Source organism: Malurus melanocephalus, unplaced genomic scaffold (assembly GCF_030028575.1).
Source record: "Malurus melanocephalus ecotype Western Australia unplaced genomic scaffold, MMel_1.1 scaffold_363, whole genome shotgun sequence".
In the NCBI taxonomy this organism is placed as follows: domain Eukaryota; kingdom Metazoa; phylum Chordata; class Aves; order Passeriformes; family Maluridae; genus Malurus; species Malurus melanocephalus.
The window spans coordinates 236137-257760 of record NW_026623595.1 but is presented as its reverse complement, the minus strand read 5'-3'; the positions used below and the strand labels follow the sequence as shown (position 1 = coordinate 257760).

At 39.5% G+C, this 21624-nt stretch overlaps 1 protein-coding gene across 3 annotated transcripts in view; it reads right to left on the bottom strand.

Annotated features, from left to right (window-relative positions):
* Nucleotides 1–21624, bottom strand: part of CD2AP (CD2 associated protein) — a 78269-nt gene that overhangs the window by 23380 nt on the left and 33265 nt on the right. For all 3 annotated transcript variants that reach the window (XM_057378564.1, XM_057378563.1, XM_057378565.1), the window contains 5 exons: nt 16327–16480; nt 12585–12685; nt 8313–8433; nt 5732–5916; nt 2302–2410 (listed from right to left, as the gene is read on the bottom strand). In XM_057378564.1, coding sequence (XP_057234547.1) covers nt 2302–2410; nt 5732–5916; nt 8313–8433; nt 12585–12685; nt 16327–16480 — 670 coding nt within the window. The remainder of the gene's footprint in view (nt 1–2301; nt 2411–5731; nt 5917–8312; nt 8434–12584; nt 12686–16326; nt 16481–21624) is intronic.

Below are 21624 nucleotides of genomic sequence, written 5' to 3'. Positions count from 1 at the left end.
TAAAACTGCACAAATTGTATTCCCAAATAAAAATCTACCACAGTCAGTGACAATCACTATGTAAAAATGCAAAAGTATGCCAAGCTTAAAGAGAGAGCTTATAGAGATATATGTATGYACACAGATATGTTACCATGTGAGTAATCTTAGGTACAAGAATTTGCATTATTTTGATGTATTATCTAGTAATCAAAATGTTCAGCCATAGCCTGAATATATTGTGGTTCATGAAGAATCACAGAAACAAAAGAACCATGTCAAAGAGAATAAWGTTTAAATTGAAGTACAAAGCCCCAAATTCACATTGACTCTAAAAAAAAAAATTCAACAGGTACACCACAAATATTTATCAAATTCTAKGATTTTATTCGCCAGTAATGAGTGACTGTAATACATTTCACTACACCGTGATTCTATAAAAATAAATGCATTTCCTTACTGCCTGGGAAGTTGGCCAGTAAAATCCTTTATCTCCCCTCCTCATATACACTGAGTCCCACAACAGACAAAAAGCAGTGCCAGAAAGGGGCTGTTTGACTCTGCTCCAGCTGCCAGGAAGGCTGGAGACAGGGAATTCTGCACCCTGCCCAGGTCCCCATGTGCTGGGCTGAAAACCCCAGCACCAGCACCACCAGGAAATCAATCCACCTATGAGAGAAGTTTGTACAATTTGCCCCTTTAGCATCTTATTTTGTGAGCCTGGTATTCTGCCAGTAGTTAAGTTTAAGAAAGACTCCAGTTTAATTTTACAGCATTTAAGCATTAGTAAATATTTTTAAGAAAAGTTAGTTTAAAGTAAGCAATCACAGATATTGTATCCTAACATAATTGGGGGAAAGAGGGGTCAAACCATGATTATTTTAATTTTTTAAGAAAATATTTTTACATAATTGCACCAGAGGCCAAAACAAGCTTCCAGAAACAGCAGAGCCCCACTGCAAAATAAGCCATTCTAGTCTAAACATTTCAGAGATCAGTGTTTATCTGCTAAGAGATGAACAGAGTTTATTTTAAACCTGATCTCAAAACTGAGGATGAGACACATAAAATGTATTATGTTCTATAATTAAATATTTAAACACTAAGGAAGAAAAACAAGYTTTCTTCCTAAGGTTATAAGATTTTCTTATATGGTGTCTATAGGTATTACCTACTGATGTTCTCCTACAGCTTCTATTACTGCCACATTTAAGTTCCTCTCTGCTGTGTTTGTTTCTCTGGGAAACAGAGATGCAGGATGGGTACAGAATTAGTCCAATTTCTGTGCTTTTAGCATGAAATGCACCTGAAACTATGAAATGAGTTAAATGCTGAATGTTCTGGGTGTCCAGTACTGAATGTTCAAATTTTTATCAGGCAGAGTTGGGTTAATTTTTATGCAGTTTTAGACAAATTTCACAATGCACAGGACTGCACACTTGTCTTGATGATTCTTAGAGCAAAAGTACTGGAATGGCTTGAAAGCAAGATGCTGCAGTTTTCTTATTTTTGCAAATTATGCATTCCATAGAAAACAACACACMAAAATAAGGTATTTCCACATAAAACAAAAATATACTTGAAATTACAATACAGAAGTTGAGAAAATGCCTGCTCTGGAAGCGGGGAAATGAGCTATCTACACATCACATAATCAAAGTTATTTTTTTATATGGGGTTGGCACTCCCACAAGATGTTTTGGGTTGGCTTAAAAATATCTCCCTAGATAAAACTGGGCAATTTGGCAGCTAAATGAAGTCATAAATTCTTAAGAGACAATAAATTTATTTTTTTTTTAAAGTACAAACAGAACCACAATGGAACTGGATTATGGAGGGAAGAGACCTCAAACGATGTAAATACCAACTTTCTGATGCAAGAAACTTCACACAGTTGCAACAGCACACTGCCATCCCCACAGAAAACCCTGCAAAGGAACCTGTGTAACTTAGGGACAGAAATGGTGCTGRGAGACTGTTCCATGGAAATAGGTCTCCTGCATCCCACGGGAASAAAGCCAGGCAGAGAGTGAATCCCTTTCAATACATCAACAGAAAATYAATGCAGAGAGACTGTTGCAAAAAAAGTTCACACCCCAGCCTTACTTTGTTCTGGGAAACAACTCTACAAATGTTTTTATTCTTTCKTTACAGAAATGTAAGTAAAATTCCTTTAGACCTTTTTGCACTTGCATAACTCCCCAGAGGTACAAAACTCCAGTATATGCAGAAGTTTCAGATTTTAACACAAAAAAACTGATAACCAAACAGTTCACAAGAAAGAACTGCCAGGTAACAGATGCAAATGTCCATCAGCCTTACCTTTTGGTTTACTTTCAGCTTCTGATTTTATTACTTCAGGTGAGTTTTCAGTTTTTGTTATACTGGGAAGATGAATTAACTTTGCTCCAGGGGGAAGGTTAGGYAATGGCTGTACAAAGGGAAGAGAACTTTGTTAACAGAAATTCTTTAGAATTTTGTTTTTGATTGGGCTACAAGACACACTCAATTTTTCATTAGCTGAGATGATGCAAATTACCATCTCCAAGAGATGCAATGAGCTTTCCCATTAAGCACTTAGCTTACTGTACTTACTCCATTACAGACACCGCAATTAGAATTTGTCTACTGATTAAAGACAGGGCACAGCTTTCAAACTGGAAGCCAATCTCAGGACACGGCCAAATACACTTCAGCAATTGTATTTCAGCAGTTTCAGGTGTTACTCTCACATTAGCCTGAAAATCATCTCYTCCAGCACGTAATAGAAACATTTATTTAACAGCTCTGCTCAGATTAACTCGCCTACCACTCTTACTTTGCATTGGAATAAGGCAGCAGCCATACAGCACCTCAAACAATCAGTTTTTATCTACTCAGACAAATGAAAGAGTAAATGAAAACCCATCCCAGCTTCCCTTCAATCTCAGCAATTTGTACAGAACAGGTTAAGTGTCACTAGAGATTTCTCCTGAATGAAAAAGCACAGAGGCATTGCCACAAATTTCAGAGTTAACACCTACCCAAAATAAATGATACAATAGTTTCTTTTTCCTCCCAGAAACTTAATGAACTGCCAGGCAGATTCTGGCAGCTTCAGTTGCAACCACTTCTTCACACTCACAGAGCTACAAACACAGAATAGCATCTGAAAGACTTACCTGTGCAGTCCTAACTGCATTACTGATGTGAAAAATCCCACGGCCTTTAGTTACTCTGCTCATTTTCATCTACAGATCAATTCTGCAGATCTTCTACTGCCAGAGAAACTGGATTTACTCTCCTTAGATCCAGACAATGTCTTTAGGCTGGTGCTTGGTACCTCTGACATACCATAGAGGAATGTTCCTGCAGTACCTATGCAATTTAACTCTCTCCAGAATGGTATATGAAGGAAGCACCAAAATAACTCACCTCTGAGATYAAACACCTCCAACATGGAAATAGTTCTCTACATTTCCCCCTTCCAACATAAGATGCAATTAGAAGTAAGAGAGGAAGTTTAGGCAGACAGGGTATAAATAGCCTGGGCCCAGGCAGGATGCTGGGAGAGCTGGAACTATTTCCTGCAGCAGCATATACACTCTTGAGCACTCCAGACACATCAGTGCTCAGCCTTCCTGCGATGAACAATCCCCAAATTTCCCAAGGGAAAAGAGCCTTCTCTTCTCTGCACAGCTTTTTTTTTGTTTCTCCCCGTCTCAAAAAACTGCATCCCTTCATCTAACCCCAATGCAAGTTAAGCACAAATCCTAGGAAGCCATCTATTTTCACAAGACCTCCATGAGAATTACCTCCCTCAGCYACTCCATGTTGTTCTGTAAGTCTGTCCACCTTTGGGATGACTTTGGCAACAAGTGTAAGTGGAATATTAAGCCCTAAACTGTTTATTTTTTGACATCAAGCTATGCAAAACTGTTTCCTCACTTCATTTCCTCTCTTGCTKAGAAATGGCCTACAAGACCTTTCCTGACAGGCCAACCAAAACTGCACACCACCWGCATATTTTATTGTTTATACTCAGTCAAATAGAACAATTCAAAAGGTCTGATCAGACTTCATATTAATTGCACAGAGTTTGGATAGGCTCTTTATATTCCAAAGCAACAAGTTAGAAAGTAGGGAAACATCCTTTTCAATGATCAATCTCATGACAAGAAAGCAAACTGAAACATAGGTCYTGAAAACCTACTCTAACAGCACTGACATGGAGATGTAATGATCTCACAGACTGCCACATCAAGGGACAAAGTCAGGAGAGAAATGAGCAGAACCCATGTGCCTTCACAGAATCACAGGAAGGTTTGAGTTGGAATAACCATCAATAACCATCCTAGTCCAACTCACCTCCCACTGAACCAGGCTGCTCAAAGCCCTGTCCAGTCTGGCCTTGAACAATTCCACTGATGGGGCCACCATAACTTGTCTGGGCAACCTGTTCCAGCACACCAGCTCCCTCCCCATGAAGAATGTATTCCTCATCTCCCATCTTTTCTTCCTAAGCCTCCCCTCTCTTTCAGTTTAAGCCATTGTCCYTTGCCCTGTCACTACAGAGCCCACTAAAAAGTCTCTCTCCATCCATATATCCATCTATATATTGAAAGGATGCAGTAAGGTGTGCCATGGACTTTCTTTTCTAAACAACAYGTTCTTTAGGAGGCAACATTCTGAGCTTTAAACAGAAGGCAACACATGTGCAACTTTTCCAAAGCATCTAATGCTCTGAGTGGACCAGAAACAAACCCTACACAGACCCTGTTATTATCTGAGCATTGCTATTGAGGGAAAACACACTCAGGGAAGCCTCTGTCCCTGTCTTCCTCTCAGGGACTCACCTCACCTTTTGCCCTAAACCATTACAATTATTACCATGGCAGAGGAAAACAAACCACTCAGCAAAACAGCATTAATGAGCATAACCCACAAACTAACACTGAAATGGACAAAAGCTTTAAAATCTTTCTTGAACTGACCACCTGAGTCAAAACTGAAACTCTGTACTATCTCAGCTGTCTTTATCAAAAGTTAAAAATCCATATATAAGCTGTTGAAATAATAAGTTCAAGATAAAGTACTGAGCATTTTTGCCGTTCATCCAAGGGGTGAGCACTCCCAAACAACAAAGAATAAAAGTGCTCCTTTTCCCACTCACTCATAAAAAATGGGGGAAAGAAAACAAATGAGGATGCATAATCTGAGAACTGCATTTTTCAGCCWTACAGGCTTACACAACCAGTAATTTATGAAGCCAGTTAGGCAGCACTCACTGAAGGTAATGGCAGTTGACACCTAGAACAGCAATCTCAACAACTGCCAAAACTTGGAGAAAAAATCCAAATWAGCCAAAACACAAAGAAACACCAAAATATTCTCTGGTTTAAAAGGCAAGTTTAACTTGCATAGGTAGACTTAATCTCATCCCAGACTATATACAAAATCTGTTGCAAGGTGAATTATGAGAGACCTTACATTGCAGATGTGCTCAAGATACCAGTGAGTCTTTCACCACATGGCTGTGAAAACACAGTTTTTGTCTCAGCTTGGTTTTCAGTCTCTAATGTTTTAAATACCAAGACACTTGAGCAGACCTTTTGGAATAAATGTTAAATACAACTTACTGTGAAACCAATTTGAGGGATTTGTTTTGTTTTATAGGCAAGTTCCCTATGAGAGTCAGATTATGGTCATATTCCAAATCTCCTAAATCATTTTTACAGAAAACCTCAAAATAACRATATTTATGACTACAAACCTTATCTTGCTTTTTATCTTCTGATTCATTACTGGATAATCTTGTTTTAAGTTTCACTGAGCCTTCCTTAAAGATATCTCCAAACCCAACACCTCGGATTTTCTTTGGCTGCGCTGGTCCCAATGTAGGTTCACTCCCATTTCCTGGAGAGGTCACAGGTGAGGTAGGACTATTGAAAACAGGCTCTGAAAATAAAAAAAAAAAGAAAAGGAAAGCTATTTTAAATCTGAAATTATTTATTTGCTTTACTGGGAAAAAAATGGAAGCAGCACAGCTTTGTGCACTGCTCCCGCTAAACAACTTTTCTAGAAACACCACTCCAGCTGCAATACCTCACATTTGTTCTCATTTTACATTTAATATAAGACCGACTTAAATTACACCAGTTTTGAACTGATTACTCTGGCAACTAAACAGCTCACTAATATTCCTGCCATTTCAATTAGCACTCAGGCTCCACAGCCTGTTAATGTCAGTGTTTTCCATTAGTTTTACGAAACGCTGCTTATGCACTCTCTGAAAATGGCATTTTAGTCCAACGTTTAAAAGCTTCTCATTTGAACAGCTACAGCCACAGAAAGCGATAATCAATAAAGTTCCATAATGCATCCAAACATGTTTCAACTGCCACAGGAAAACACTGTGTTTCGGTGGCAGACTGATGCATCTCAAGGCACCCAAGTGACATTTTCCTATTGCTCAAAATGCTCCAAGCATTCAAACCAGATACAGTTGTTGGAGATTAATCATTGCTGGATAATACAACTATTTAGAATTCTTTTAATCTTCCAGTCTTAAAGGACAGCATTTATCCATCCCCCAAAAAACAGAGAACAACTCAATTTGGGTGTTCAGAGCTTCGAACTTTTTTTTTTTTAGTTTTTAAATTATGGTTAAATCTGTTAAAGCCCACAAATTAGTACACATCTGCATACAGATTCCAGGAGACAGTAATGTGAAAACAGCTTTTCTAAACCAAAGTTAAAACAGCTTCACCCCTTTTAGCCTTTGGGTCAAGTTCCTTTCAGCCCATACAGGCTTGTGAAGTGCAATGAAGATTAAAGCCTCTTCCCTCTATCACAAACTTAAAATATTTTGATGGTACTGTAAAGATACATTGCTCTTGACTTCAGTTTCTCTCTCRCCTTTGTCAACCCAGATACTCTTTATTTCGTTATATCCCCCTCAGATATCTCACAGGACAGCTAAACATCCCRTGGGTGGGAAAGGTCCAGGCTGCAWGTCTGAAACACCACAGYTGARTGAAAGAGGAAATTATTGTTTCCCAGGAGGGAGGAGAGAACTAACAGACCCTTCAGATCCTGGCTGTGAAAGCACTGAGCATTAAATACAACCCCTGGGGGATGAGGGCCTACCAACTTTTTAGGTACTGACAGAACATACAATTATTTCACATTACTGCTCCCTCTCACTGATCTCAGTATTCAGGAATTAAGGAAAACACATACTCATTTGTAAATTCATTACACCAGACCCCACTAAACTCAGGGAACTTGACCTCCAAGGAGACAGCCACTAAGCTATTTGAGACTGCTCAAACAACTCCTCTTTTATGCTACTGCAATTATTTCCACAATTTACAAAAAAAAAAAAAAAAAAAAAAAAAAAAAAAAAAAAAAAAAAAAAAAAAAAAAAAAAAAAAAAAAAAAATTCCAAGCCAGCCTCTTCTTTTCTGCGTCTGAGCAAGCCCCTGTTTGAAGCAATCAGTACTGGGCATCATGTAAATGAGGGTGCATGTTACCCCAAGGTAAAAAAAAAATCTCTTTTCCTTGAACATTTCCCTCAACACARTTGTCTTTAAGAAGCAATTAACTCTTGTTAAGATGCTCCCAAAAAACATCACTGTTCCAACAATACTATACCACACAAATCCCCTTCAACCTGATCTTCATAGACTGAGATGTTCCTGAAGTGCATTTTCAAGGTATCAGAGTAATTGCTTGTGAAGYACAGATCTGCTCTGTTCAGCCACAGAGTGTCTGCTTGTGCCCCTGCTGTACAGTCATAGCCAGAAAAGAACAGCCAAATGTAAATTTTGCCTTAAAAACATTTTGCTGTTAGATTAAAACATAATCTAAGCCCTAAGAACCAGGGTTTCCTTCCCTGGACTCATTTTAAATTGAGGCACTCCACTCTGTTTTGATCTAATTCAAGTTTTAATTCTCAAATGACTTGGTTAAATACTTAAATTTTCTGTTTTAGACAATTCATGTCTGTGAGAAGAAGACTGAAAAATATTAAACAAAAGAATAATTCCATATCTAATTCTAAAAAAATGTCAACTTCATATGYGATGAAATTTCTACTGATAAAATGTAGAACACACATTTGCAAGGTTAAGACCATGTATGAAACTTTATTACAAGTGAACTGAGAGTAGGACAGATATCTTCATATCCAACATCAACACTTTCTAGAAAGAAATAAAACACTATTCTTAGGAAGACTAAAAATAGTCTATTTTATACTATAGTATAGTTGTACTATAACGATGATACTCCAAATTATACCAGAAATAAAAAATTACTTTGCTAAGGGTATGCAACAAATAGAACATTACCTGTGTCATCCAGAGCATCCTGTGTTTCTCCATCATCCGTTGATTCCAATTCTTTCACAAAGTTTGAAGGAAACAACCCTGCCTTGCCATTCAGTGTTCCACTCCACCATCCTTCTTCTACCTATACAGAARTATGTTGCACATTACCAATAGAGCAAAAGGAAATTCCCATCAATTCCATCAACACGTCACCTATAAAACTCTACAAACAACTTTGGGCAAAGTTCAAATGACCATGATTTCTTTATAAAGAAACCTACCAAAGATGTACAAGCATTAGGCAAAAAGAAGAACAAGAAAACAACTTAATATTGCTTGTTTCACTACAGCAATGATATTAAAACATGAGATTAGCCCCACGGCAGTTAATCCGGAAAAGCAGCAAAATGTTCATCAGCTTTCTCAAGACAGAGTAAGAAGAAYTGCACATCTAACAGAAGAAGAAAATATAAAACTGTTTGTGAAATGCAGATGAAAACTGTAGTCTGGGTGTCTATGGAAATTTTTATGTGTTCTTGCCATCCATCTGTCTCTTCCTCTGTCTCGTCGAGTTCCCACCAGTCATGTTCCCCCTGGCCTCAGATCCACTGGGCAGCTTCACATAATTTCAATTAAAAGACACAAGTTTGAAAAATAAAATTTCWACAGATAATGTTGGGTAGAACAGAGAAATGTCCTTAAGGACATCCCAGAGTCCTGGAAAAGTGAGCTGTCCATTCCTTCTAGCAGGAGGGTGAACAGCACGTGCCACGGGGACAGGGACCTGCCAGMAGAGCTGACCCACATCACTGAATCCATGAGGATTTTGTGGTGGCACACAGCAGTCCTAAGGCCAGAAATACGCTGGATGCCAATCTTCTTGGCATTGCCATTTACAAATAAACCTCAAGAATCAGGGAACATAATTACTCTAATGTTTAGTTATGTGCTTGAATTCCTGTTGTGCTATTTACATTTAAATACTCCAAAATTTAATGGAGAGTTTACCAGRAATACCCCACATGGTCTAAAGCGGAACAAGCAAAAGCTGGGCATGAAGAGGTGATGGGGTAAAACAATGACAACAGACGAAGAATTAGGTTCTTCATATTTCTGAACAGTTTTCAAAATGCCTTAAATAAATTCAGTCTACTTACCTAATTAGCACWATTTAAAAACTATAATTAAGATAAATTTTCAAAATCTTTTATTTAGGTTGCCCTATTTTGAGGCTGGAAAGCTGTTTTTAAGAAAGGAAAGCAAGAGGAAAATAAAAAGACAAACCAAGCAGCAGCTGTTTGCATTATCTTTTTTTAGCCTGGCTTTGTAGGTCACTACGCCTGACACACAGGCACAGTTTTTAAATGCCAGCTCACCTCCAGGCAAGCAGAGCCCAGGCAGAACCTGGCAGCTACAGACACAGGCAATGAAAAGAGCAGTGTTATTTTTAAAGGCATCCTGGTACAAAAATACTGCTTTGTTGTGGATGGTTCAAACTCAGAGGTTGGTCCTCTGAAACAAATTTTAGGCACAGATTACTGCCAAGTGCTGCCCAGGCTCTGGYATCTCAAGCTTTACAGAACACATGATAGCAAACTAAAATACAAATGCCTTGACTCACCCACACCACTCCCCAGGAGCCACGAGAAAGGGACTTTTAATGCTTACAATACAGAAAGCAACTTGAGCATCCATTTATTCTTCTGCCAAGAAATGTRGTCAGCAAAGTGCTTTATAGCAAAGCAAAGCAATACCAATTCAGAGGCACTCAGGAACAAACCCAAAATTTCTTGGGCCTCCTCACCGTACTGCCTTTAAAAAACCCCTGACTATACACAAACTGTATTACCACAAAAGGTTTATTGAATCAACATTAAGATACAGGCTGAAGAAGTTCTACATGCTTTTGTGGAGAAAATCTGCACATCTGTTAGCAGCAGCAATACAGATAACAATTTCATAACCCTTCTCTTCCATTTCAAAATCTCACCAGRTGATCCAATTTCCACAAGAGGGAAGCACAGCTCTGCTACATCCACCAGAGCTTTTTTTTTCAGTGTGAATCCCATGGACTTATTTCTACAAGAAACTCCAGCTTCTAAACAAAAAATGGGGAAGAAGGCTAAAACAAGCAGCTTTGCATATCTGTTTTTTTTTTCTTTTACTAAAAACTTCCCTAATTATGTTATATGAAATTTTATTTTGCTTGGAAAAACAGTATGTAAATACTAAAAATATAATACTACAAAAATAAAACTGCTATTTTGTGCTGCTCCTGACAGGAGCAAGGGGAAGAGATAAAGAAGAAATAAAGGTTTTAGAGCAATGATACAGTCATCACGTGCAYTCTGTGCATGTTCTTGATGTGTAAAACCCACGTGACGTTCTATAAACAGAAAACCCTGTGGATTCAGTCAGCATATAGTACAACTTTCTTCCCTAAAAATTACTTCTGCTCTCCTCAATAGCAGCCATTTAATTTCTGAACCCATTTGACTCCACCTTTGATTTCATGATCAGTGGTCTCAGTTGCAACTATTCCATTTGCAAAAACTACTCAAGGGCTAAACAGTGAACTRTTCTCAAGTAACTGACAGAACTGATCCCCTCATGTAGCTGATTTTACCTTATTTTCCCCAAAGAAAGAGGTGACCAAACGATCTTTCCTTGAAGTAACCATTACGAGTCATCTGCATGTACATAAACAATACCTTTTATATATAAACAGAAATGAATCCTCTCACAGGAATGAAGACAAGTTACCTAAGACAAGTTATCCCAGCATATTGCACAATCAGTGGACAGGATTTTTTACCACTCTTTACATTTCTGGTCCCATCAGTACAGTTTCATGAAGCAGACAGACAGTCTACACCTAAAGTCAGTCTACATCACCATAAAGTCAGTGTCCAAACAGCTCTGTGATCATCGTAAGCTGTGGTATTTTTCTACCAGGTAGCATGTCCCTAAAAATATCTTATCAGTTTTTCAAAGTAGCAAAGACTAGCTACTAAAAAAAACATATTTTCAAATCATTAGGAAAGTATTAAMAAAAAAAAAATAATAAAATATAATCCACACTTCCTTAAGAAACCAGATGAGGAAATGCTCTGATCTTTTTATTCTGCTTGGCTACTTGGTCATCTCTGATACATGACACTGCACACTCTCTGAAAATAATTCCAGATGGTGACACGTGCAACCAAAACAGCAGCTTCCACAATAGTTCTCTGCATGTGCTCTCTCATATGAATGCCTACACTGCACCATCCAGTCACAACTGCCAGTACAGGCACCAGACACAAATTGAAGTGCTGAGGTTACCCAGGAACACCCTGTTAAAAACACCCCCACACAAAGGTATTTACGAAACGGTGAGTTTAGTGAGCAGGTTTTGCAAGTTGCTTGCTCTGTTTACTCAGATATTAAATTCGGGAAGTATTAGTGCAAATACATCTAAAGGCATAGTTTTTTTTCCTAGCCAGCAGAATGGATGGGTCCTTCCTGGCAAGTATCAGGTTGGCACTCTCTTCCAAAGAGGGTCATGCACATGAAAAATAAACAGTATCCTAAAGCTACTTAAAAAGCACCACCAGTAACATATGGATAGGAAGAAAGCTTCATCCTCCATCCTCTGAGACTCAGGGAGGGAGGCAGCAGGAAGAGATGGCACCAGTGAAGGTCAGAGCCTGCTGCGCCGAAGTTTTCCACCCAGTTCTGAAAAGGTTCCTTCCACAACCACTCTGATCTTTTCCACAGCTTCCCTGACAGATTTCACATTTGTTAGAGACACTTTCCACATATACAGACCTCCCACCATAGTTGTTGAATGGGCCAGAGACCAAAGAAGCACATGGGTAAGAAAAGAGACCACCACCACTCCAACTCAATGAGTTTACAACAGAGCATGAAACTGGCAAATCAAGTCAAGTAACATATTTCATCTATACCAGTCTGGAGCATGTCAGCCTAAAGAAAGTTGTCTAACAGTTTTAGCATAAGCATCCTAAAGCCAAGAATGACACAGACAGGGCCAAAGTACTGTAAAACTCTAAAAAAAATGAATCTGTGTAACAGAACACAATTTATTGCTGTGACGATCAAATATTTCTTCTCAACATCTAGCATTCATTGATTAGTATTAGACCCTGAGAGAAAGAACTCATAAATTAACTTTAGCTGCAAAAACACTACTTCCCATGCTATTTTTCTGACATGCTTGTAATAAAGTAATCAGCCAAAGAAATTATTTAACTTTTGGCACATGGATGGTCAGTTCTGTAAACAGCTTACCTCGTCAATGATGTCAATCACATCCCCCAGCTTGAGTTCCAGCTCATCCTCATTCTGTGGGATGTACTCAAAGAGCACTTTGCACTGCCGCTTCTTGGACTCTGATTCAAGGGAAACACCAAAAGTAAGAACATTCACAAAGGAAAATTCRTCTTTCTTACACTCAGCTCCTGAAGGTCCATAAAACATCCCAAAAAGCTATGCAGCTTTTGATGCTGGGTTTACAGGTTGTTTGTGTCACCTTGAGCTAGCGTGCCATAGCTTCCATGGACCTCAGAAAGCGACTGCCGAACCCAAAAAACCAACACGGCATCGCCAATTACCAACCCGCTATAAAGAGTGTGTTGACACAAGCAACTCGGGTAAATCCCCACTACAGTGATTTTTCAAGTTATTTCCTGATCAAAATCTSCAGGAATGACAGTAACTGCCAGTTAGCACCTGCTTGGAAGAAAACGTGCAAGTTTGAGCCTCCAGTCCTTTGGCAATCCTGAAAGCAGGAACACCATTTGTTGTGCACAACACTGGAGAGCTTACAGATCTTCTGGCCTCTAACAAGGAACGTGCAAACCACAGCTGAGGTAATGTCAACAGTTACTGGGCTCCCATTTCAAAATTTAAACTCATTTTTATCAGTGAATAAAAAAGCCCTCCCTTTGCTCAGTGCCAGTATGTYATCTAGTAATTCAAACTAAGTGTCCATTAGCAGTCTTTGACAAAGGCAAGATGAAAATCAAGTGCAGTCTTTAGCTGTTTGCCCCACATCATTAAAGCTCTGCTGTCATTAAAAAGGCAAAATGACATCCCGAGAGGGGAGAGCATTGAAGTGGCTTCCGAGAACACAAACCCTGCAGCCACAGCGGTGTGAACCCACGCTGCCTAATTATTCTGCACATATCCTGGAGTGATGCTGCTGTTCAACCCAGACAGTTTATGCCTCTCTCCTTCAAACAAGAGGCCATGCCTTCAGACCTTTTCCACAACATAGCAGCCAGGCAATTTTTGAAGGCAATTATCATCTTGAGCTATGACCCTTGGGTACTCCCTATCCTCCTCAAAAGCAATCTGCCACAGTTTAAATGAAAATATGAATCAAAAGCTGGAAGTGGTAGAGCCTAAGCTTTGAGGAGCTGTGTAATTTCCATGCTTTCTCTCAGACTTTGTACTCCTTCCACACTCAAGCTTCAGCAATTAAGATTAGCTGTGYAAAAACATTTCAAAACACAGATACTGTCTCCAAGACTGATCCTTGTCTTATTATAGCACTGTTCAAAGTCCAAAGTCAAGCATTTAGAAAACCACACCCAGCATCCTCACTACAAAACAGGCCAGGCATCTGAGTAACATTCAGCATCTAAAATTTCTGAGAGGGCTCACCAAATCAAGCATTTCTACATGCTGGTATATGATCTATGCAAGAGACAAATAAACCAAATAAACAAAGCTTTATGGGTTATTTCTAATAACACATAATTGCCCATATAATACACCCTTCTTTYACCTCTACTGGAACCCATGCATGGGCCCAGAGGGATTATTCAGTTAAGAGTAATTGCAATAAATGGTTCACTGGCCTTTACTGCCTCCTGCAGTGCTTTCAAAGTTTCTGCTTTGCAGGAGATTAMCTGATACCAAAAATGGCAAATTAAAAAGTCACTGCCATTTGGTATAAATCTGATCTCAGTGTTCCTTTTCATATTGTAATTATATCTAATGGTGTCGGGGGGAAACCCTTGGATGCATTTCCCATCCAGAGCCCTCTCTCTCCTCTGAGGTCTGTTTTCAGGGACACAGAGTTTAGGAAGGCCTTCCACTTTTGAAAATCTCTAGAATACTAAACTAGGAAGGGAAATTACCCTCCCCGAGAGTAGCACTCCAGCTTCACGTGCTGCTGCACGACTGCTAGGCTGGCAGCCTGCAGGCAATTCTGTCCCTTTCCAAAACAACTTTYCTGGCTTCAGGTTTTGTTTGTTTTGTAGAGTAACCCAAATTTAGCCCTTTGTTGCCATCACTTAGCAGACCTTCTGTATTTTCCTTCTGCTGAATAAAGGCAGACATCTAACTGACAGTTCTGCCTGCAGCTTACCACCCACCTGACACAAAAATACCTGAATTCAGGGAGAGCAGCATGTGGGAACAACACAAAGGACAGAGCAGGCACAGACAACCTGTCCCACTGCACATGGAAACTTGCTATTGAAGAAACTTAAAACTGTTTTTAACATTGTAAACCTCATTTTAGCAAGYGAAAAGCCAGAAATGCAAAGACAACTAAGCTCTGGAAAGAGAGCAATTGCCGCAGCCCAGAGCAAGCAGGATCTGCAGAAGCTGTTTAAACAATCTTCCAGGAAAAAGGGAACAGCAAGTAAAATGGAAATGCAGAAATTGTCACTGCACCAGGTAAACAGCTGTGTGCCCAAAGGGAAGTGCTTGATCACCATTTTCTCCTGAAGGACAAGAGTAGCCAGAGCCCTTCAGAGTTYGAGACCAAGCTGTACCTACTACCCTGGCCACAGCCACCAGAGGATGAGGATGTGACATGGAAAATATGGGACCATTCCAGGGTTAGGGTGACCAGAACAACAGCTGACAGCTGAACTGGTATCAGATCATGTTCACAGAATCCTACAGTATCTCCAGGTGGACGGACCCATAAGGATCACATTGATTCCCTTTCAGAGCCTGGCTGCRTTTATCTAGGAACAACATTGATCTTTCAGGTTGGATTTTTCCAAAGCCTGCTGTGTAAACATCTAACAGGCACCTACGTGCTGTTGCCAACATGCACACACAGATCAGAGCCACTAAAAAGTGGKTTTGAGTTCTTAGTTTCCTGGAACAAGTTCTCCATAAATTTGTAAAGGTGGTGGTCCCATTTCAGGGTTTTAAAAGGCAACTAATGGCTCTTTTTTATAGGCAAAACCTCAAAGCATAAACATGCCAGAACCAGTAAGCTCTGAATTCTTTTTTTTAAAAAAAAGCTTAAATCATAAATGCCTTCAACACCTTATAACACAGAGGAAGCCACAATAGTTTAAAGCAGTATCTTGCAAGAGATTGCTATGTCCAAATACAAATCAGAAGTCCATTTGCTGGATGCAGGGAATGGTAAGTTTTCTGCTCYAAGTTTTGTCACCTTGATTTAAAAACTGGCATTATAACACAGAAATCACCGATACAAAAAGCACCAGTGCTACAATCCTRACCATCCTGAGGGTTGCTGTTAYAACAAAAGGAAAASYAATACYTTTTCTTGAYACCACCAAYTCYACCTCATTTCACACCAGAAGCAAGCCCATCAGGAGGAATCTGAACTACGCAGGGTTTCCTTGTCAAAGACTTGAATTTGTAGCAAAACTTAATGCTTTCATRTTTTAACRTTYCATTTTAACTGGCCACAAGAAAAKGCTTGATTATCATGAACAGGCCTGCAGTTCTCATTCAGGCACCGGATAATACAAACAGAGCACACAAGTTACAGAGCTCTCTGACATTTGGGTGGGGGTCTAAATCTTGTTCACAGAGAATATTCATCCAYATTACTGGTGTTAAAAGCTACATATAAACTTTCTGCTCATAAACACAGGAGCAAAATTTGGCTTTGAATCACAGTTTTTCCACCTATGTTTCTAGTTTTCCATATAACCTTCAAACTAAGTCATGCATTAAATAATCCATGTTTATTTTAAAAATATGCACGTCAGCAGCATGCGCAATTGAAGGAATTGGAAAGACCACATACTCTTCTTGAAGCCTTTGGATGGGGGATGAGGCTGAAATCCTCCTGCTGGAAGCCCATAGCTGCTCATACGCTGCACAAGGCTGGCTACATTGCCAGATTTCTCCCTCCTGAGTGGCACAGCATCATCCTTGGGCTCTACATCCTTCTTAACTTCCTGAAACAAGAGATTTAAAAGACTCAGAGGCCACTTAAATCACCCAAGAGGTCAGTGTTCTTAGACAGGTGCTCCATGGACTAACACATTTCAGGTACTTACCATCTGGGGTATAATGACATATTACACTCAAAAATCATGGCCTTCATCCTGCAACTAAACATACCCAAGGCTGTAATAAACCTGACCCTTCCATACAATCTTGTTACTAAACAGGTAATGTGCTGAGAAAAATCAGAAACAGGAGCAGCATTTTAGCCATCTACTCCAACTCTAAGAAAAAGAGCTTTGAGCCCAGAAGTCTCATATTACAACTTTTATGTAACAGCTCATATTTGAAACATTTTAAAAAAGCATTAATTCAATAACAGACCATAGGGTAGGATACTAAAATATTTTAGTATGTAAAACTGTATTAGGTGATCATCTCTGCCTCCAAGATGTTTACAGATGAGATGCAACTGCACTGCTGAAAGATGTGAGTAGAAAAGAAAGTCAGCCCCAAGAAGCAGAGTGGGAGCAAGTGAGGGAAAAGAKCTAAGAAGGAAATAACAGAGATACAATTTTTTCTGGTAATGTCTCCCACCTTTCTAAATTAAGATGTTAGCATTGTAACTGAACGTGCCAAACAAGACTGAGAAGCTGATAAACAAGAAAGCATCAGTTCTTGACAAAAAGGCCAAGCAGCAACAGTCACTCACTCTACTACATAAGCTCATTAAATGAGATTCCAATGGAGAACAGATATTCTGAAAGAAGGAAATCATCACTTTGCACAAGAAAAAAACCCATTAAGTCGGATCAATGGCCCATCTAGTGCAGAACACAGCTCCCAGCAGCCACAATCCCAGATACTCTTTTGAGCTCCAGCAAATTGGATCCTCCCACAGTCCCAGAGCACCCAYAGGGGTTTCATCAGGGAGATGGATCACTTCTTCTGCCCCTCCTATGCCTGCACATCCTCTTCTGCACCCATGGTCCTGCCTGCCTCCACAGGATCCTTGGGGATGGCAAACACCCCTAAGTACTTGCAGCTTTTTGTGATCCATTTCAAGACAATTCTTGCATCCAYCATCAGTAGCCACTGGTTAACAACTCCATGAGTTATTGCAGCTGTAGCTCCAATAAAATATTTAATATTTGAAAACAGCATTGGCAAGGCATACATATACACTTACTCATGTCATGTGAATTCTTGAACATGAGCTTCAAGACAACAAAGACCACACATTGATAAAATGCCAAAACTATGAGAGACAAATCCTCCAGGACCTGTCTGGTGCTTTTTGGACCATTAAAGCCCAACTTTCTTACTGCAGCTGTGCAGCTGGAAAACTCAGCAGGTCTGAAAACCCACTGATGCTTTCAAACATACTGTGARTCTCAAGTTAAACAGACCAAAGCATCTTTGTATTTCCCAAAAGAAAAGAGCAAGGTTACAGACAGCACAAATTTTTCCTCCCACTCATCTACATTTCACAAAAAAAGGCTTTTTTAAAAAACAGTGGGAGTAGTTCCTGCTGTTACTCTCCTTCCTCCACAGTGACTTCTGCCGTGGAGATCTTACTCTGCTGAGATCCATCCCATTTTCCAAGTCCAAAAAACCCTCCAATCAAACAAAWAATTAGCACAGCATCCTTTCTACCTCCCTTTTGAGCAGACATTTCACATTTCAAAGATTTTGTCATTCTCAGGCCTATAGCTGGTTTTTGGCCAGTTACGTGTAAGTCTGATTAAACCATAAACAATTAAATTTGGCTACAGCTGAAAAGTTTGCYGCCTCCAAAACATCTTTCAAGCTACCTTTCTGACAAGGCCATTCTGCCCATCTTAAAAACATACTGATACTTGAAAACCTACCTAGAGTGCTTTTGCCTACCCCTGGATTTTTTTTTTTTTTTTTTGCTATGCAATTTATACAGCCTCCTAAAAACTTCAAGCTGCTCCATGAATTAATACTTCCCCACATTTCTCAATTGTAACACTTTCCAGTGAGGAGTCACCTGCAGGCTCCTTCCCCAGATCTGCACTTTGCATGAGACTACAGAAACAGTTGCTTTAAGAACTCTGTAAAAAGCACAGGGATGCAAAAATAAAATGGGGAAGGCCCTGCACAGACATGGCTAAAAACATGACTTGCTTTTGGTTTCTTTTATTAGAAGAAAAATGAAAAAAAAACCAGTACACACCCCACTTCCAAATGCTAGAACACACTGTGAGATAAGCATCACCTTAGTCAGTAATTTGAATTAAAAGGATAATACACTTTTAAGCCCAGCAATAGCATCAAAGGCAGCAAAGTAATGGATAAGTTATGAACAATAGGAAATTATTTCAGACAAAAGTAGTGCCTACTACAACAGACTAAAGACCAAAAACAAAAGGAGGAACACTTGAGTGACTTTCTTGCCAGGCTTGACTCACTACCTGAAGTGCTGACAGGTCAAAAATACTTGAAAATGTAAAACAAGACAGTGGCAAATTTTAGCAGAAGGTAAAGTGGAATTACATTTASAACCAGGATCTAAAATAGTTCTGTGTGTAATCACTACAAGCAGAAAATCTTGCTGCCAGATCCAAGGGTGAAGATTTACTGCTGAYGAAATTTCATCAGCAGACACCAGAAAGAACAATCRGACATGGGGAGAGTCTGGCAGCRCCAGGAAGGTACTCTCTGTACCTTMCTAAGAGCAACTGTCCTAATCCAAGACAGAGAAAAGGAAAGAGGATACAAGGAGAAGTTCAAGGTGGCTGTGATAAAAACAGGAGCAGAGAGACTGCAAATCTGTCAGATTTATAATGAGCAGATGTGGGTAAGGGACTRGTACCAGCCAGGTTTGAATCTAAATCGACAGTGACATTTTACTTTGTGTGACAGCACTGTGAACACAGCATCACATGGAGCCGCAAAGAGAGGAAAAAACAGCCACATGAGAGTGTTCTGCCACAGCAGCCAGGGAGAAATCTAGTTTTGACAAAGAACAACGGAAGGGGGTAGGAAGCAAGGCATGGATAGGCCAGCAATGCTTTTTCCATATTAACCTGATATCGTTATACAAAGTTTTCGTAAAGCAAGCACTGTTTTTTTGTTCTCCTTGTTAAAGAAGAACTGCGACATTAATTACCCTTCCTTAAGGCACTAAAAACCATATTATAATTAAACCAAATTAAAACAAATTCAAGAAGCCCTGGTCTCCACATCTGCATGTGATCCACTACACCACAACCCTGTAGTTAAAATCAGTCTTCTAACAGCAGGAAAAAGCTCCAAAATTAATTTTCAAAAGCACACATTGGGATCCTCTGACATACATACCCATCACCCCCTGCCAGCAATGTCATTCTGGGCATCATCCTTGTGATTCCTTTCACAAAGGAAGTAATTTCTAAGCAAAGACAGTCTGGATATGTGAAAACAGACACTTATTGATGCAAACATTAATTCATGCTCCTTTAACAATGTCAATAAGAGTTTTGCAATTCTTACATCTCTCCCAAACAGCTTGCTTGAACTTCAGTGGCTAGAAAACAACACATTGCCTGCAGGTCACACCTCTGAGGTACCACTATACCCAACCTGAACATGCCCAAGATTCCTGTCCATTTGCTTCACAAAGCAGCTTCCTTTCTTTGTTTTTGGTGGGTTTTAAAGTCAGCCTTGTATATCCAAATTATCAGACAGAGTCTATGTTGTGACAATACCAACAAAAAGCTCCAAGACATTTCATCTTGTTCTGAGATGAGGCCTCTGTCAGCTGCCAGCCAGCAAAACCAAAATGAAAATCTGACATTAACTGCAGCTGGAAATTTTAATATTTTTATTCTGCCAGTCCACTGCAGWTCAAGGCTTGTCAGTGTTTCCATGAAAAGCACAGATTTTATGCATTTATGACTTGGCAGTACAAGGTCAATACAGATTGTCTCTTGGCATAAAACACACTCCACTGGGAAGCAACCACCCACTTGTTCTGTTGTAAACTACAGCAGTAGTCATAAAGGTTTGAAGACTTCATAATCTCCACTGAATGTGCATTTCGCAACACTTATAAAATCACTACAGTCTGATATGCAAAAAACAAGTATAAATTTAATTCAATAACAAAAAAGAAAAAAAGGTGTTTTTTTGCTTTAATTGCACCTGTCACAGTTCAACAATCCCTCGGGAAAATTTGTATGTTTACATACAAAAATCTCAAAATCGCTTAGGTACAGCAAAGTGTGATGCAAGAACTATTCTTTATACGCAGACAAAAATCCAAAACATATATATTCACCACAGTCTCACAATGCCCGTTAAAAACAAGCAGGCGGTCCTGACCTACTTCCAGGCGAGCAGGSAGCAGCCTCCCCACCATCCCTGCTTGCCCACCCAGGCTCCAGCAGGAACAGCTGGATCCTCCCCATTTCCCTCCCCAGAAGCCAAGAGCACTCAAATCAGCCAGGCAGTGGAGACAGAGAAAGCAGGTCAGATCGTCTGAAAAGCCAGGAGTTAAAAATACGAGGGCTATTCCTGATTTATAGGGAACAGAGAAGTTCATTATCCAGCAAATCTAAATCCGTAGCTAGATTCTTCAAGCATAAATATTAAGGCTTCAGCTGCCATCTCCTCATATATATGCCATTATACAGAGAACAATCATCTTTAGACTTCTTATATTAATTCCACTGTAACATCAGTTTGTGCAAAAATGATGTGCATTACTCKTAGTGGCTGAGTACATTTTAAAGCAAGATCTCAAGCAGCAGATAATGGTCTCAGTCTCTAAAGAGGCTGAGATGAAGAACACACAAAGATAAATGTCTGAGCCTACACATACAATTATCTCCTCTCTTTTCTTCCCCATCAGAATAGCAATAAAGAACCCATGGACCAGCAAATTAAGTCCATGACTCATATTTTACTGAGTAGAAAAGAAGTAACTCAGAATTGAACCCTGCCATTTTAGGGGAGGGGGAAGAATTGAAAGCTTGTGATRAATCTCCAGGCAATGGTTTTGTTTATACAAGTTCACAGCCTACAAAATCCCATTCCTGATAAAAAAACACATAGAAATGTGACTGTATATAAATACATACAAAAATCTGTACAGCTGCCTACAGAAGAGGTTGTCATCGATAATCTGTTCAAGTGCAATGAAAYCTTG